The 18,537-nt window shown below is 31.0% G+C and overlaps 1 protein-coding gene across 1 annotated transcript; it reads left to right on the plus strand.

Annotated features, from left to right (window-relative positions):
- The first annotated feature begins 8,184 nt into the window (after window positions 1-8,184).
- On the plus strand, window positions 8,185-18,462 carry LOC123655266. Its single transcript, XM_045591082.1, has 6 exons — window positions 8,185-8,244; window positions 13,671-13,836; window positions 15,000-15,136; window positions 15,490-15,640; window positions 17,661-17,727; window positions 17,894-18,462. The coding sequence occupies exons 1-6, from the start codon at window positions 8,199-8,201 to the stop codon at window positions 17,897-17,899; spliced, it is 573 nt and encodes a 190-aa protein (XP_045447038.1). The 5' UTR covers window positions 8,185-8,198; the 3' UTR covers window positions 17,900-18,462.
- Window positions 18,463-18,537: the final 75 nt, after the last annotated feature.

The following is an 18,537-nucleotide window of genomic DNA, read 5'->3' on the forward strand; positions in this document are numbered from 1 at the left end:
GGCACAAAATAAGCATTTACATATTTCTAAACAAAGAAAGCAAGGTATCCAAAATAAAAAACCAAATAAGATCATGATTAGGAATCCACATCTTTTCCACTGAATTCGAGCATCTAAATAATGCGGATAAAACTTAGGCCATCGATCGTAAATCCATACTTGAGGAGTTTTTCGTAATGACATCAAGTAACAATCACCTGCTGACGCATCCCACCTCTTTCTCTGATCTCTCTTCAACCCCATAGGTTTACCACAATTACTTTGCATTACCGAAGACCGATGTGTGAGATATGGCTGCATCAGAATTCGTTTAAAAGCGGCTACGAAATCCTGGCTATTAATCTTGATTAATTTATTAATATTTTTGTCCATTTTAAAAATTTTATCAAAGAAATTATGTATGATATCTTCTGCTCGTTTTTTATTTTTTATCTTTGCTTTAGGTTTGTCTCCTTGTTTTGTTTCTTTTTTGTGACACTTTCTACATTTATTAACATTATCCTTATTTAGGGCCTTTAGTAACTTTTTTCGTGCTTCTTTTAATTCGGCGGCTGCTGCTAATTCCTTTTTAGTCTTAGTATCAGTTTGTTTCTTAAACTTTTTAATTTTAGTGTGCAGATAATCCAGTTTTTGATTTAATTCTTTTTCTTTAAGTTTTATTTCTAATTCTTTTCTTTTTAGCTCTCTAGCACTAATTTCACATTTATTGATGCCTTCAAAGCTTTTCTTACCCAGGCTCCAATGCATATTGGTGTAATTATATCGAATACATTATTTCTTTTACTTTTTTACAATAATTATTTAACAATTACTTGCTGTTATTATTTCATTTTTATCGTTGTTTAATATTAAAATTGCTTTGTTTTATGTCAGACATATTTATTTATACATATTGATAGAAAACAAGACTCTAAAACGACATTGTCAGTGGATGCTATTTTTGATATACCTATAAGTTACATTTTACGGTGTGTAGCAATTATTTAAATTAGTATTAAACAAGAAAAAATATTTGATTAAGCATTTCAAAAACTATATTAACTCGGTAGCAAAAGCAATTTGAGTAGGGACGAGTAACTACTCAATAACAATATTAATGTGTATATACTTTATGCCAAATGTAAAACAAAAAATTTTAAAATAATTTTTTAAAAGAAAGAGACAACGAAAATGAAAGGAAAAATAAATTACGGGGTAGTTATCCGAGGTCGGGAAGTGGGGTTTAAGGGTAAAAAACGGTTTATCTCAAAAAGTTCAGTAGCAAAGTTGTGGGTAGTAAAAAGATCTACAACTTTTGTACTAACACTTTTTCACATAACCTCAAAATTCATGTGAAAAAAACAAAAAACCAAGTTCTCGGTTTTTGTTTTTCTTTTACAAGAATTTTTTTTTTTTTACGAATTTTGATGAAAACTTACCTTTTTATCTCATAAACACACTGTAATTTTTTGATTTACAATATTTATTTTTTCACCTTATTTTGACCACAATATCGAAAAAAACACCCTCTTTTTCAATCAAAAATTCTCACGTCAAAATATCAACTTTTTTAAAAATGTCGTAGGCTTTTTGTTCGTTGAAATCTCTATTTTCTAATGGTGTAACAAAAATCTACATTACTATGGTAATTTTTTTTCAGAAAATGCAAAGCATTCTCGTCTTAAACACAGTTTAACCCGGTAGTTTTATTTAATAAGTGAAATAATTGCAACGCTACCGGGCACAATAAACACCCTCAAAAAATATTACCTGTTAGTTTATTAATAAAAATTACACTTTTTGCCATTTTTATTTATGTAAAGGTAAAAATGTGAAAAAATAAATGTCTCGAGATGATTTTAATACTAAGTATTCGAATATAATACTGATAATGTACCTACTTACTTATAATAAATAGTTAATAATATTTTGCAAACCGAAATCAGTTAAACTAAATAAATACATCTAGCATACCTAATGAAATAATGTCCAGATCCCTTTTTAAAATTATCATCAAACATAAAGTTAAATTGTACGCATCTTTTTCACAATTATTGTCTAATGCTGAAAATCGATTTGTCAAATGCTTAATAATGTTATACCTATATTAATTACCTCGAAGAAATAAATTTATAATTACTCTTTATGGTAATTTTTATTTGTTTTTTTTTTACCATTTTGATACCTGGTAGCTGTCAAAAACACTATGAGTCTTCTTCTTAACTTCATAGGCCATTGGTTCTACCTTCGTTAGTAGCTTGCGCTAAGAAAAATTCAGCTTTTATTAAATGAAGAAAGTCAGGCGCTCACGTGCTCTTTATCTATAATGTTGTTGACAATAAACTTTTATATATAGTACGTCTTGTTTGTAGTTACAATGTTTAATAATTTTATATTTATATTTCTGCTACTGCAGTACTGTGCAGCTGTCTGTCGTAGATCCCGTGACACTGTAAGTATATACGCAAACACGAAGCCACGCCGCTGCGAGCAAACTTTATACTTTTATTTTGTTTCTCAGTGTTCATCAGTGTTTATTTAGAATTATTAGACTAATCAAATAAATTAACTATCAATAATCCCAAAACCATAAGCGCTAAACAACAGTTTGCTCCATATAATTTTAATGTCAAATATGGTTTTCGTAGAACTACTATTGACTCTATAGGCTGTATCATAGTAGCTAGCGTATAAAATAGCAAGATCTATTGTGTTATTTGCACTGTGCTAAGCGTAGGTGCAAAAAATGTAACGAGAAGCACAGGGCGGAGTTCAATTCCTGAGAGGTCACGCCAGTACATGAAGCAACGAAATCGTAATAACCTAATATATTTAAAAAAATAAATAAATTGGTATTGAAAAAAAATCGTATATAAACATCAATTTGCATTATTTCTATTTCTACAAGTTTAGTTATTTTTCATTTTATCTGTATGAAACTAATTATCACTTTTCCTGAATTTTTTTACTGTACCTGTATGTTCATACAATCCAGTAAACCAATCAATCAATAAACATGATTATAATGGTCCCACGGTAAAAAAATCTTTTGAATTTGAAAATTGTCAAGGCACCTCTTGATTTTATATTAATAAAAAAAAATATATATCTTATAACATACATACACGGTCGTCTGATCCTATGGTAAGCAACTCAATGCTTGTGTTATACATAACAGCCGACTGTTGTAGCCGTTTTTTTGATAAATATACATAGAAATGATTCATACCTATTATATAAACACAAATATTACTGCTAGTATATTAGATTATTATACGTCGTATTTTTCTTTTCAAAACAAATATTTTAAACCACTAATTAATAATTACATACCTAGAGTTTATAAACGCTACGGACTATGAAATAATTTGGATTATAAGTAAATTTTATTTCATAATAATTGTGTTAGCTCGCAAACGAAAAAAAACCAACTTCAATTACAACGACGAGTAATACAACGTAGATCGACGAAAAAATAGTCAAGTAACTACGCGTTATCAAAGATTACTCAAAAAGTAGTTATCAGATCTCGATAAAACTTATATGTGACCACATGATAAACATGAGCTTTCGATTAAATTAAAAATTATCAAAATCGGTAGACTCAGTAAAAAGTTATTGCGGATTTCCGAGAGTTTCCCTCGATTTCTCTGGTGTCCTTATCATATATCAAACTAGGGATATCCCCTTTCCAACAAAAAAAGAATTATCAAAATCGGTACATCCAGTAGAAAGTTATGCGGTATAATACAACGTAGGCTGACGAAAAAAGCGTCAAGTAAAAACGCATTATTAGATATAACTCGAAAAGTAGTTGTTAGATCTCAAATAAATTTAAATCAGATCAAATGACACACACCACCTTTCGATTAAAAACCCAGTCAAAAGTTCTGAAGTAACGTACATAAAAAAAATACAGTCGAATTGAGAACCTCCTCCTTTTTTGGAAGTCGGTTAAAAACAGAGCTGACGACAGTAGAAAATTTAACACATTCAACATTGGATAACCTCGCCCTAGGTTATTAATAAGAACAAGAATACACACAGACAACGAAGTAAACATTGTGATATCGACACGCTTTGTGTGTGAGTCAGGAGTTTAACAGATGTTGGCATGTATCGTACCATCATTATTATCAATATTGTAACACGTGTTGTTAAATATAATATTTTGTCATCTTAAGTTATTACAGACATTACACTTTTGTACTGAATTTGAAGTTTTTTTTTTTTCTTTAAAAACAATATACGTATAATAATCGCTTCAGCCTGTAATATCCCACTGCTGGACATTGGCTTCTTTCCCCTTGTACAAGGATCAGAGCTTAATCCACCACGCTGCTCCAATGCGGGTTGGCGGATATATTTCCTACTACGAGTAACGATCGCTATCAGGTATACATGATAACAACCGGGACCGACGGCTTAACGTGCTCTCCGAGGCATGGTGGGGAAACCCACAAGGACTGCACAAACACCCAGACAACGGCAAACATCTGTATGGCCAATACAAATGTTTGTCATGTACGGGGATCGAACCTGCAACCGCCAGCGCAACAGCCACAAACCAGTGCTGAGACCGTTGCGCCAAAACGTCGTTTTACAATAATAAGTATATGATTGAGTTGAATTTTTGAATCTTACATTTCAAGATATAAAACATTTAAAAAAGCGAATCAAAATAAATTATACAACTAATACTTATCATTTATTTACAATGTAATGTCATGTACCTATTTGATAAGTACATACTAGATAAATATGTAAGACAAGCTACCTATATAAATCATTGTTATCTATATTAACTATAGTTTTGTAACAAACAGTGCGGTTATAGCTACATCAGTGGTTTCTCAAACAAACCAAAGCAATTTAAATAAATATACCTCTCTACTCGTATATTATTTATTCATAATTATTAATATATCACTCACAGAACAAAGAAAGTATACAAAGATACCGTAGCGTGATTTTTCATTGAAAAATGATAGTACCGCGTCCATTATACAACAAAAATTTTCGTGAACTTCCTGCAGCAGGAGGTCAGCGGCACTGGCCCAGCGTGTGCGCGGGCGCAGAATGCCACAAGAGTTCGCTGTATGCGCACGCACCGCGCACCCGTGGTCAAACCGGATCGAATAAGTGACAAAGCGAGTGGAGATTATACAGAGTTGCAAAGTGAACATTGGAGATCCAGATCCCATCGCGTCCAGGTATTTTTATACAACATACTTTACTTCAACTGGTTATTTTTTGAAAGAATCGCGGCAAAATGATCGGCGTTGTAGTCCATTTTTAACATAAAACATACAGAATTATTATTATAAATCTAATACTAGATTCATATTAAAGAAAAAATTTAAATAGAATATATAGATACATATAGAAATTTATTCATAATATATTTTATGAACTCTACACAGAATTCATTTTTATTATTTAATTAGATTAAGCCTTATTCGTAATTTGTCACAATGAAAATGTTTATCCTTTGTTACCCTGTCCCCTGGTCTCGGTCGACTCTACATTCAACCTAGCTTAGTCTTGGTAGAGTACTTGAGTACTATCCACCAAACGCATAATATGTATATTTTATCCCACCACGTTCTGCATTCTCAGAGAGAAATTTATTTGCTTAACTTACAGTAGTCATGTATTAAGTTTAATTGGTAAAGATAAACTTGAATTATATTAAATTATAATAACCATATTGAATGAACCAATTATACAAACGGCGATATGAAGTGATCAACATAAAATCTTTAACATTATTAAGGTTCTGTTGTCAAACTAGTAGTAGTTTATATGTATGTATTTACTTCTATTTTAATAAACAAAAAAGTATATGCGCGTGTGTGTGTCAAATACATGGTAGTGTGTGAAATGTTTTTTTTTTTATTGATTCAATGTATTTTTTATGTATACTTTTAAAAAAATATTAGCAATTTGCACTCTTTCTCTATATAAACTGTGCGAAATGTCATAATAGTCATTGTGTTTGCTAGCAAATGAAAAAAAAACCGTTTCGAGTACATCGACAAGTAATAAAGTAGACGAAAAAAATTAACAAATTTTAGATTTTCGAGGGTTCACGGTACCACGGTACCACCCTTGGGATATCCTTTTCTCCTTTTTTCCTCCTTTCCAACAAAAAAAGAATTATCAAAATCGGTTCGTAAACGACGAAGTTATGCCCGAACATACATAATATATATATATATGTATATATATATATATATATATATATATATATATATATATATATATATATATATATGTGTGTGTGTGTGTGTGTGTGTATATTATATATATATATATATATATATATATATATATATATACTAGCTAACTCTGCAAACGTTGTCTTGCCGCTAAACGCTATTTAAAAATAGGGGTTTATCGTAGAGGGTTGAAAATTTAGGGTTGTATGTATTTTTTAATGTTGTATCATAAAAAAATAAAAAATAAATAATTTATCTAAAATTTAAAAAAAAAATAGGGGTGGACTACCTTTAACATTTAGGGGGATGAAAAATACATGTTGTTCGATTCTCAGACCTACCCAATATGCACACAAACTTTCATGAGAATCGGTCAAGCCGTTTTGGAGGAGTTTAACTACAAACACCGCGACACGAGAATTTTATATATTGGATACGGTCGAATTTTTGAAGTTGGTTAAAAAAGGGGTACAAAGTTTTTGCTTCACCAATTAATATATTGATTCTCGATATTGGTAAACAATGTATTGTGATAACTCATTTAATTTAAAAGATCAATTATTTATTACTAGACATCTCAATATACCTATTCCATAGAGAAAGGATTCGTTATTTGTCATACAGCATAATAGTTTTACGATGTAAGAAAAATTGCTCAAACTCTCAATCAAACAAACAAGTAAATTAACAGGTACTAAGGGCAATTAAAATGGATAAGCAAATAAGCAAAGAATAAAGACACTTCCGCGTTTAGAGTTTTGTTTACAATTACACAAAACTGATTTTTAACAAAATAGTTTCGTATTTATGTTCAAAATACATGCATTTCATCTATATAATACGTGAAGCAAAAACTTTGTACCCCTTTTTACGAAAGTTGCGCGGACGGAGGAGTACGAAATTTCGCACACTTAGGTATAGTTGATATAGAAAAGAAGAGCAGAATGCTAATATTTTCTTTAAATTATGCATAAAAATATATTAAATCAATAAAAATAAACATTACACACACTACCATGTATTTGACAAACACACACACATATACCTGTACACTTTTTTGTACCTTACACTTGTTTAGTACCTTAATAATCTTTTTTATAATTTAAATTAATTATAGTCGAATTTCGACCACTGGGCGACACTAATTTAGATAAATATATTGATTTCTTTAATATGATTATGTTAATTATGTTATATTGATGTTCAAACGGCGTTGATATGACAATTAATTTTTATGCTATAAGATATATTATTTTAATATAATATACATATCTATGATATTATTTATATCCATAATTGTTGTAAATTTTCAAGTTGCTTTTTATGCAATTGAAAAGCGATGTTAGGTATATTTCTCGTGGACAAAAAATGAAATCTTATTGAAACACAATTTGAATAAATTGGCAAAAAATAAATTACTTACTTTATAATTACTATCTTATCTTTGACGATATCAATTATTTGTAATTCAAAAGAACATATAAAATATTTTTCTGTTTTTATCATTATCCTAAGTGAAATATCTATCATCAACAACAGACCAACTCGTAACTCGTCATCTAATGATTACATTATTACGTCAAAATATTATATTGTTCTTATAATATTGCTGGCTCTTGTTTTATGTATATCTTCATATAAGGAAATAGTTTTTATAAGATTACTTTATTCCAATACACACCATCAATTTCTTTACTTGTAAGTAATTATTTTTCCAAGACAATGTCATATACGAGTATTATGTTAAACGTTATTATTTTTAAACAAATAAAAGATAAATTACTATCAAACTTTATAAAAACTAATTTTTTTCAAAACCAATCAAGAGTTTTTAAGCTTATTGTCTTAAAACAGTTTCGTGCGATTTTAATTGGCATCTATGATTGGATCAAACAACGTTTTGCACAACTTTTACTATGACTTTGAAAGTTTAATTGCTATTTACAAACGGGTTAGTTTGTTGTAATCATATTATTGTTTCCAGGTCCCCAGTGACTCATGGCCCAATACGAGTTCTTGTGTGTGGTGATTGTGGCTGTTTTAGGTGAGTCGATTACTTATTTTGTTGTTAAGTATTTAAGTACTTAGTTGTCCGCATTTCAATAATGATATTTTAATAGTAAACGTATTTAACTGAACGTTTTTAAAAGAAAAATATACGCCTACAATATGTATAATATTGTTACGAAAAGTTATTCAAATATAAATGTTGATTCTAAACACACAAGAAATCACCTGATAAATGTGGATAAACATCGTTGTAGTTAACATAAAGAAATAGGTCCATTTGCTTATTCGTCATTCGTGTCAGATGTTTGCTAATAGCGAATAATATTTTATTACTTCCCATTGCCGATGTAATCTCACGATTAGCATCTAAATAAGAACCAGTGCATTGCCACACATAATATTTCTTATAAAAAGTAATTTCAACTTACCAGCTTGTTTTACAGTTCTTATCTTGTAAGACAAAATATCATCCTTAAATATTCCACAAGTTCTTGTATACCTACATTTTCATAATTATTATTGTGTAATCTTAAGTTTTTCAACAACAAGAATCGGTATACTTTTAGTATTAACACCTTTGTACCTAAGGCTACAAACCCATATATGGCACGTGTTACAAAAATCGAAACATATAATAATGTTATATGTTATTTTTGTTACTAATTCATAGACAAACAATATTAAACATTTAGTAAAAAGTTAAAACAAACAACGTTATCTTTAAGAATTAGGAACAAACGAATTATAATGTGTTATTTTAGTGGAAAACCAGTTATGTCTTTAATGACTCAAAATTGGAAGACCTCTTAGTATGACATCTTATAGTTGTGTAATAGAGCAATTAAAAATAAAAGAGTATGTAAATAAAGAACTACAACCTGAAGATTGTTTGCTGTGTAGGTAGTTCTAGCCGTTAAGAAAAAGAGATTACTTCTTAAAGGTCAATCATATTTACGAAACTAAAAACATTAAACTCGTACCTTTAACCAATAATAAAATTAAAACTCTACATGAACTAATTATACCTACACAAGGGTACTAAATTCAAAACAGTTACTATAAATTAATGTAAAATCTTTCAATCGATTTCAATAAATATACAATATAAATTATACTTCATCTAGATATGTAAAGAAACTTAGATTATATTAAACCTAACTACATACGTCCAATAAGATGATGAATGGAAATCACTGATCCGGACATTTATAGATTTTTATTTTAATATTCATTAGTTAGCACGTAGTTACATCACATCCCGTTCAATAAAGCGATTTTCCGACTGAGAAACGTTATTATTCACTGCAGGTCACCAGTACAATCTAATTGCAACTTAATTATAATGACACTAACATTTTCTTAGAATCAGGTGAGATCGTGGGCGTGAGTCAGAATGATTTTGACGATTCATTGCTCGGAAACAAAAAATACATATTGGTACATCATTCCTTTTGATGATTAAGCCTTATTTAAGAATATTGTCTGTCGTATTCTTTTTACTTGTGAGTATAATTTTATGCGTCATACGTATATTACGTCCATGAATGAACATGATGATTTACTCATTTACCTTAGAACGACCTTTCGCATCGCAAGCGTATTACTTTACCTTTAGAAAGGTGACCAGTCATTTCGAAGACTTAGTTTGTTAAATAATATCAAGTTTAAAAGAAAAAATTAGGTTATTTAAGAAATCATTTGATCCTTGTAGAAGTTTTAATACCTATTCGATCATAATTAAGTCCAATAATATTTACGTAAAGATAAAGAAATAATCCTTAAACTACAAATGTATATATATATTTTATATATGTACACCTGACAGCGATCGTTACTCGTAGTAGGGAATATAACCGCCAACCCGCATTATGGAGAAAGAGGCCAATGCCCAGCTGTGGAATATTACAGGCTGAAGTGCGTAACATACAAACATCGCCTGTTCCTAAAGTAAGCCGTTTAATGCTTTTTTACTAAAAAAAAATTCTATAAATACATACAAATAATATGTTACATACAGACTCGAGTCAGGAATCGAATCCACAACACCCGGAGCAAAAAATAGGGTCAGTGCAAATTGCGCCAACGGGGTAGACTAAATATATTCGTCAACATCATTTTTACAAGAATATTACAAAATTGGCTGTGTGTATAAAAAGGAAAAAAGTTGCTAACCAATCACCAGCGTCACCAAGGTTCTCGTGTCCTAAATGAGTGCTTATACGTGACTGAAAGTACTCACAGTCACCTTCGAATCCATATTAGTATACTGTTTCACTGGGATAATTCAATATATACACCTGTACTTATAAATATATAAAGTTTGTAGTGTTATAAAATATATCATGTGTAATATAACTTAGGTTCGCTGGACAAAACAGATTTTATTGAACACAAAAATAAGATAAATTATAATGTGAAAGTAATTTTTATGGTTATCGATAACATTTCATTGCAATCTTATATTCGTAGTAAACGTTGAAAGACCAATCAGTCATTATTGTTCGCAACACCACTCGAGCTACCTTTCTCCTTTGCACGTGAGAGCTCTTATACATTTAACATTACTTGATGTTATATGTATGAGCTTGGATACTTTTAAGTGGAATAAAAATGTTGACCCGATGAGAAAACTTGACCACTTTCGTTGACAATATATTCACACTTATAAACTGTGTACGCTGTGTGGATACGGTAGTAAAGAATATAACCACCCCCTCTCTTCCCGTGGGTGTCGTAAGAGGCGACTAAGGTATAGGTAACACAATTCCACTACCACCTTGGAACTTATAAAGCCGACCGATGGCGGGATAACCATCCAACTTGAAATACACAGGCCGAAGACGGGCAGCAGCATCTTCGGTACGACAAAGCCAGCCCTGCGGTCACCAACCCACCTGCCCAGCGTAGTGACTATGAACACACGAGTTCACGCCATTTTTTGGCGTGAACTAGTTAAGTGGAGGCCTATGTCCAGCAGTGGACTGTGATAGGCTGAAATGATGATGATGATTATAAACTTATAGCTTTGTATCAGTTTATCTTCGGAACAGTAAAACCTGAAGTAATTAAATTTATTATAAAATAATAAAAAAAACTGTAAATCAGTATCAATTCGCCTTAGAAATTTATAATTTTCCTTCATTAATAAAATAATAAATGCTAGAACCAAGATGATAGAACACGTCACCAGAAGGTCAAGTTCAAATTAAAATACCGGGCTGGCGCTATTTAGTTTCCTTGTGCTAAATGTGTCTTATTATTCGTGCCGTGCTGAGTAGTTTAGGAAAATATAGTAGTATTATAAATCGCGTGGCGAATAAAATTCAACTCTTCTCTTCATAGCAAAAAAAAAATATTTGCTCGGCAAGGGAAACAGACTTTATAAAATGTTTTATAAGTAAATAAATGCTTATACGTTACGTACATACGTTGAAGACAAAGAGCAGAACATAATTTTCACTATAGGAGCCAGATGCCTTTTCCGAAACATGGTAATGTTCTTAGTATATTCCGGACTATAACTGGTTTGAATTCACTTATTTAAGCATCACGTTGATATGTTACGTACATGTCTTCGTTTGAAAAGGTAGTTATAGTACATTCGCATAGAAACAATGTTTTCAATATTGTATAAACTTTTACAGAAAAAAAACATAATTTTGTTATAAAAGCATTGCTTTTTTTTTGCCTTTCATTCCAAGTTGTCTAATACTTTCAAACTTGTAGTGAACTATAGCTACTTTGTAACGTTTCGGCTGTTTAAACAATTCAAGATAACTGAGCACTTAACCAATTTAGGTACAGGCGGATAAGGAAGATTTTTAAGGCATTTAAATTGTCTGTAATAGATAAGTGTAACGAAATATTTGTATGGTAAACCAGTTTTCTTACTATTACAGTAAAGAACATAACAAGAGCATAGATTTTTAATATGCAATTAATGTTATTGGTTTTAAATGTATGCCATTTGCAATTCTAAATAAAGATAAGTATAATAAGGTACAGTAGGTACCTAATATATTAAACATACAGCTGCCGTGTATGAAGTTGTTAGTACTTTTATGGATAAATGTTATTGATACAGCATCAGATTGTATATAGATAATCTGATTTTAATCAGATCGTGCACGGAAACTGCTAGGCAGCTTTTCCGGCAGCTGCGGCGACAAACAAACGGGACAAGACGCAGTAATGCGATTATTGCTCCCCTTGTTTAAAACAAAGCCTTTTCAAGACTACATATTAAATTTCAAAGTTATAGTTAGTTACTGCACTAATAAATTAAGTTAGCATTAAAAACTCATGAACAAACGAAAGCTATGTTTAACAAACAAGTCATGTCGAGATCGATATCGGTCGAAGACACCCTTGTCGAAGTTGTTCAGGATTATTGTCTTCCTATGCCATACCATTCAACTAGGCCGAAACAACTTCGAGAAGGAGACCGATAGGAGGATTCGGTTGGGCTGGGCAGTGTTTGGCTAGCTTCGTCGAGTCTTTACTTTGAAGATTCAGCAATGCTAAAAGACATAAGTCTTCCATCAAAGCGTCCTGCCTATTTAATATACGGTGTTGGGCAGTGGACACTGACGAAGAGACTAGTCCACGAGCTTAAAGTCGCTCAACATGCAATGGAACGGGCTATGCTTGGAGTCTCTAGTCTCTAAATTTGAAACAGCGTATTTACTATTTTCGTATGTTTTATAATAACGTACCTTGTAAAAGATTTTTTATTTATTTATAGCATGTACAAAATTATGTTGGAATAATTAAATAAACTACTTAGCAAAGTAATCAAGTATTCACTAAGGATAGTTTGACCAATTAACACACCTTAAATACTCATGCATATTACACCATCACGACAGCTTGTTTAGGCATAAATAAAAGATCTAGGTAGTCCATTTGTCTAGTTGTCTGGCTTTCACTTTAAAATTATGAGGTTACCTTATCTTAGATCTGTGTATACTGATGAGTCACAACTTTTAACTCGGATTTAAGGCGTAAATTAAAATTTTCATAAGATTGAAGAGAACCGGGTTTAAAGAACCGTTAAGCACACAGTAAAGATATGCCTGACCCACTAATTGAAATATTGGATTCTTCGTTATCAATAATATTTATTTATGGACAAGACAAGCCTTCGTCGTTTCGTCTCGTACTTGAGTCAACTTTTACTTTACTTTTAGTCAATATTAGTTTTAATAAACACAACTACTAACTTACTGGTTACATGCGAGCTAACTTAGATACTTCTCTTTAATTTAAATAAAAATCTAAAACAAAATTTATCTTGTTTTTTCTCTTTATATAAAATCGTAAAATAAAATTTCATTTCAACCTAACCTTTTATACGACATACCTTATCTATAACTAATTTAATAGTTATATATTATTACTACAATAATAATTAATAACATTATAACTGGAGATTTCTAAGCTAACGTATTCATTTTATAGGTACAGCACCATGTCAGAGTCAAAGTTCATTGCCAGACCCCATAATACAAGATGTAATACCGCCCAACCTTATGAAAGAAGTAGAGGACAACAGCCGGTACAAGACTTTGGAGGCAAATGCCACGCTCCTAAAACTTCTGGTGGACGACAAAGATGGAGTTAGTAGGTGAGTGTTATTTATAGACTTCTAAAATTATGAAAGCAACTTCTTAACAAACATTACTATTAATAAAAAGCCACAATAAAAGCCGAATGTAAATGACTGCTTCAGACTTTTATCGGTTAAAGATTGCGTAGTTTCAAATAAAACCGTGATACACGCACACACACATAGATTTGTGATAAAAACGCGGGAGGCTATTCAAATTTTTTATAACATTATACACTGGAAGTTCTCACGAGATTTACAACTGTACAAATGCACCCACACATTAGTGTAGGTACCAGCGTATGTGTAACGGTTCAATTAGAATTTATTAAACATCACATTGAAAAAAAAACTAGTACCGACGTATGTTGATATCCAAAAACAATCAAAATGAATTTAAAAAGTTACATTACTATTACATCTACCTACTATTACTTAACCTACTATTTTGAAATAAAAGTAAGCAGGTTTCTAGTTCTAAAATTATATATATTATTGACAAAAATTATTTTAAAGTAAGGAGGAAGGTAGGGGATAGATCTATCTGGAACTCAAATAACCCAGATAAAAATTGTATGTAAATTTTGGAATCCCTGTTTCAAACACACAATAGTTTACAATAATTTCCCATAGAAATCATCGTTTTTTATTTGGAAATTTCAGCAGGGTATTTATAACGTGAGCAATTTATTATACAGTGTACCCTGTAAAAATAATAAATTCGTCACTAGTATTTTTTTGTTACTAGCTGTAGAGCAAAATGAAAAAAAAAACGTAAACAAAAAATACCTGTGGTAACTAAATTGGCAACTTGCGTATGCTTTTTTGTTAGATTGTTTGATACGTATCCTGGGAAAATTTCAATCCTATCTTTTATCATAATATCCATTTAATAAGAGACAAGCGACAAGATAGAGTTTGACATGTAGATAAATTAATTGTGTAGCCATTATTTGTGCTAACAATTAAGTAGTACTTAGCAGAATTTTGTGAGCTCTCTCATGGGTTACGAAATTCAAATACACAGACACTATAGTTTTAATAATTCACTTTACCTGAAAAGAAACAAAAATGTGCTCTATAAACGTATAACCTACAGAACAATCGCCACTATTCGAAACTTAAACGAAAACAAAATCCCATCAGACCACATAAGGAAACTAATTTAATAACTTTGTCAGATCTGAGGTATTTGACATGCTGCATTCAAAAGATGACATGCCCGAACATATTGTTTTGCCAACATTTCCTGAAGATGCTGAAGAAGGTAGAGTCGACGTACCGGTTGTACCTGATTCACAAGCAGAGTTCCTCCAAGGTACACTGAACACTGACACTGAATTACAAAATTATATCGAATCATTTTGTTACTAACAAATTTGCTGTTTTTTATTCACATAAAATTTATACGACTAATATTTTCTTCCTGATCCACCAAAACATAAAATTGTAGTAGAAATCGCCAGACTGCTCTGGTAATATATATATATATATATATTTTTTTTTTTATTTACATGACACCGTTTTAAGCCTTTGCTTAAAAAGTATCATTATGTAATTCAATAATTTATTCATTCATTAATATATTCTTCCTAAAAAATTTACCGTAGGTACACTTTTGTTATAAGAAATGTGATATGGTGTAACAATTTTCCTGTAAATTTTGTATAGAAGAGGAACCGGTGATCAAAGATTCTCAGAGAAGATACGCGGGAATGCGCGGGGAGCCCATTGGCACCGCTGCAGGCATCATGGTTGCGGTCACCTGCAGCATCGTCGTCCTCGCTTACTCCGCTCTCATTCTGTGGAGACGGATATACATGTGAGTAACAACAATTGAATAATAGGGAAGTATTTTTAGTAACAGATAAAAATACTTTCATATGTCTATTAATAAGTTTATTTATTTTTAACCGACATTCAAAAAGGAGGAGGTCCTCAATTCGATTGTATTTTTTTATGTATGTTACCTCAGAACCTTTGAGTGGGTTGATTTTTTTTTAATCGAAAGGTGTTGTGTGTTATGTGGTACCTTTTAAATTTAATTGACATCTAACGAGTACTTTTCGAGCTATAACTAATAATGCGGATTTACTTGACTGCTTTTTCGTCACCCGACGTTGTATTAAACCACATAACTTTTCACTGGGTTTATCGATTTTGATGATTCTTACTTTAATCGAAAGCTAACGCTTGTTATGTAGTCTTATTTAAATTTGATCGATATCTGCTGAGTAAACTTTGATAGCGCGTATTTACTAGACTATTTTTAATCGACTTTAAAAAAAGGAGGAGGTTACTCAATTCGACCGTATATATATTATTTTGTTAGAAAAAAGAAATCGCCGGTGTGGTACCGGATCTGATGAAAGGATCCCAGAGAAATCGAGGGAAACTCTCGAAAATCTGCATAACTTTTTACTAGGTGTACCGATTTTAATGATTTTTAATTTATCATGTGGTCACATGATGTGGTTAAATTTCATCGAGATCTGATTACAACTTTTGGAGTAATCTTTGATAATTCGTATTTACTTGACTAATTTTTCGTCTACCTACGTTGTATTACTTGTCGATATAATTGAAGTCGGTTTTTTCGTTTGCCTGCAAACACAATTATTTCGTCTACTTACGTTGTATTACTGGTCGATGTAATTGAAGTCGGTTTTTTTTTCGTTTGCGAGCACATTTAACATTATGGCTGTCGCCGACTTTTAAAACCATGTCCTCTTGAAAATAAATATAAAGACACAATGACTTTTACGATATGAATATAATCTCGCAATGATCTAAGTTATGTATCCAATTTATGTATTCCAAATATAAACAGCATCATCGACCTACACAAATAAAGCACCACAATATAAATCGCTTCAGGGGTTCCCATTATAGCTGTGTCCATATTTTTTAAAAGTTTTTTATTAGCCTTGGTGGGACATTTCTTTTACGGCTTCTCGGCGAGCACGAAATCGCAGCTCGAGCATTGTGTGAGGTAATTTGATACATTCCCGCTGGCTGCGCGGCTGCGTAGGAAGCGGTCAAGTGGGACGGAAACGCATTGTACAACGCAGAAGTGGGAATCAAACGACTTGGTGCTATTATATTTCCCTCATACTAATTATTACCGAATTTCTAATAAAAATATTAACATTATTAACAAATTTATTTGTATTTACCGTTACAAATAGAACTTATAGTTCATTCGCGTCAGGCCTTTGTATGATTGCATCATTTATTCCAATAATTTATCCATATATATATAATCTTAATATTTTTATTCTTTTCCTCCCCCCCTATTTCTTTCCCTATACCTACCTATTTGAAGTCTTTTAATTTTAGGCACTGCATACAGTTAACCAGCAATAAAAACTTAAAAATATATAAAGTAATCAACAAATGTAAAGGTTCAATAATAGTTAAAAGCATCTCCTATAGGTATAAAAATATTTTCGTCACCATAATGTTCCTCGGAATCTATGCATCACCTGCCGGCAGAAATAAAATGTTTTCAATAAATCTTTAGTCCTTTTACGCAATTACAAGTAGGTAATTGCTTGTAATTACAACCTTGAAATTAGTTATATTTCTAACAATAAATTACTTTGAGCTTGGAACTGTGTCTTTTTCATGCTAAAGATAATAAACCAATGCAAAGCAACAACAATACAATTATACATTAGACAAAAGGTAACTTGATAGACATAAGTATGTTTGAGATCTAGGTAGTTTCCAGATTAAGACAAGCAGATAATCCGTAATTCATTTTAATTCCATACTTTTATTATTACACCTTTATAACTGAAATTTCAAGATAAATCTCAATTAAAAATTTCTATTTACAGAAAGAAAAATGGCCTTAAGCACGAACTTTTGAGGAATGAAGAAATCGTCGCAGAAACAAGAATAGAGGTAAAGTATACATTTTAAGAAAACAAAAAACTATTGTAGTACGTGACTTAAAAAAAAAAATACACATATTATATATATATAAATATGTTTTAAAAAATTTCATTTAGTATCCTTCATTTTTTGTTTGTGCCTGTTTGATTTTTGTTGATAGCGATTTTTTTTACAGTTGTGAAGATCATGTCAAGATAATGCGTTCCTTGCGTCGATTATCTTATCAAGTATTGACATAAGGGAATCGAAAGTTACGACGTGGTTTGGAGTTTTATGAAGTAATAAAAGACTGAATTTGGTTAAGGAAAATTGTTTTTAGAGGCATGACCTAATATCTGAGCCACATATCTTGCAATGTTTTTGTTTACACTTATATTGATTCAAATACTTTGTACGTAAGATAATAATGGTACTGTACCTATAAATGCTACGACTTTACATTATAAAATTTTCGGGTTGCCAACATATAATTTGAAGAAATAGGTAAATATGTCGTTATTTGTAATAAATTAATTTATATTCAAGAAGAGGAAAAACCTGTGCCATAATTGTATTTATCAGAAATTACTTAGTCATCTTGTATCTTTTAGTGATTGGCATGTGGTTTAAATGTAATTTATTTTAATTTAGAACAAAACAAGTCTGTGATGTGATTAATGATTAAGATTATGAGTGAATATAATTTTCTATAGATTTTTGTAACTAAATAAAAAATGAATTAAAAGCAAGAGAAATTCAAATATTTATTGTGATTGCTTATTTGTGGTAACAATGTTCCTTACATAAGACAAAAAAGAAAACAATAATTAACAAAGCAAC

Source organism: Melitaea cinxia, chromosome 7, assembly GCF_905220565.1.
Source record: "Melitaea cinxia chromosome 7, ilMelCinx1.1, whole genome shotgun sequence".
Lineage (NCBI taxonomy): Eukaryota > Metazoa > Arthropoda > Insecta > Lepidoptera > Nymphalidae > Melitaea > Melitaea cinxia.

Excerpts from the sequence above, each read along its gene's own strand:
- LOC123655266 (XM_045591082.1), top strand. The coding sequence starts at position 8,199 with ATGGCCCAATACGAGTTCTTGTGTGTGGTGATTGTGGCTGTTTTAG. Across the intron at positions 13,837-14,999 it reads GACAAAGATGGAGTTAGTAG|ATCTGAGGTATTTGACATGC; the intron begins GTGAGTGTTATT and ends TAACTTTGTCAG. Across the intron at positions 15,641-17,660 it reads CTGTGGAGACGGATATACAT|AAAGAAAAATGGCCTTAAGC; the intron begins GTGAGTAACAAC and ends TTCTATTTACAG.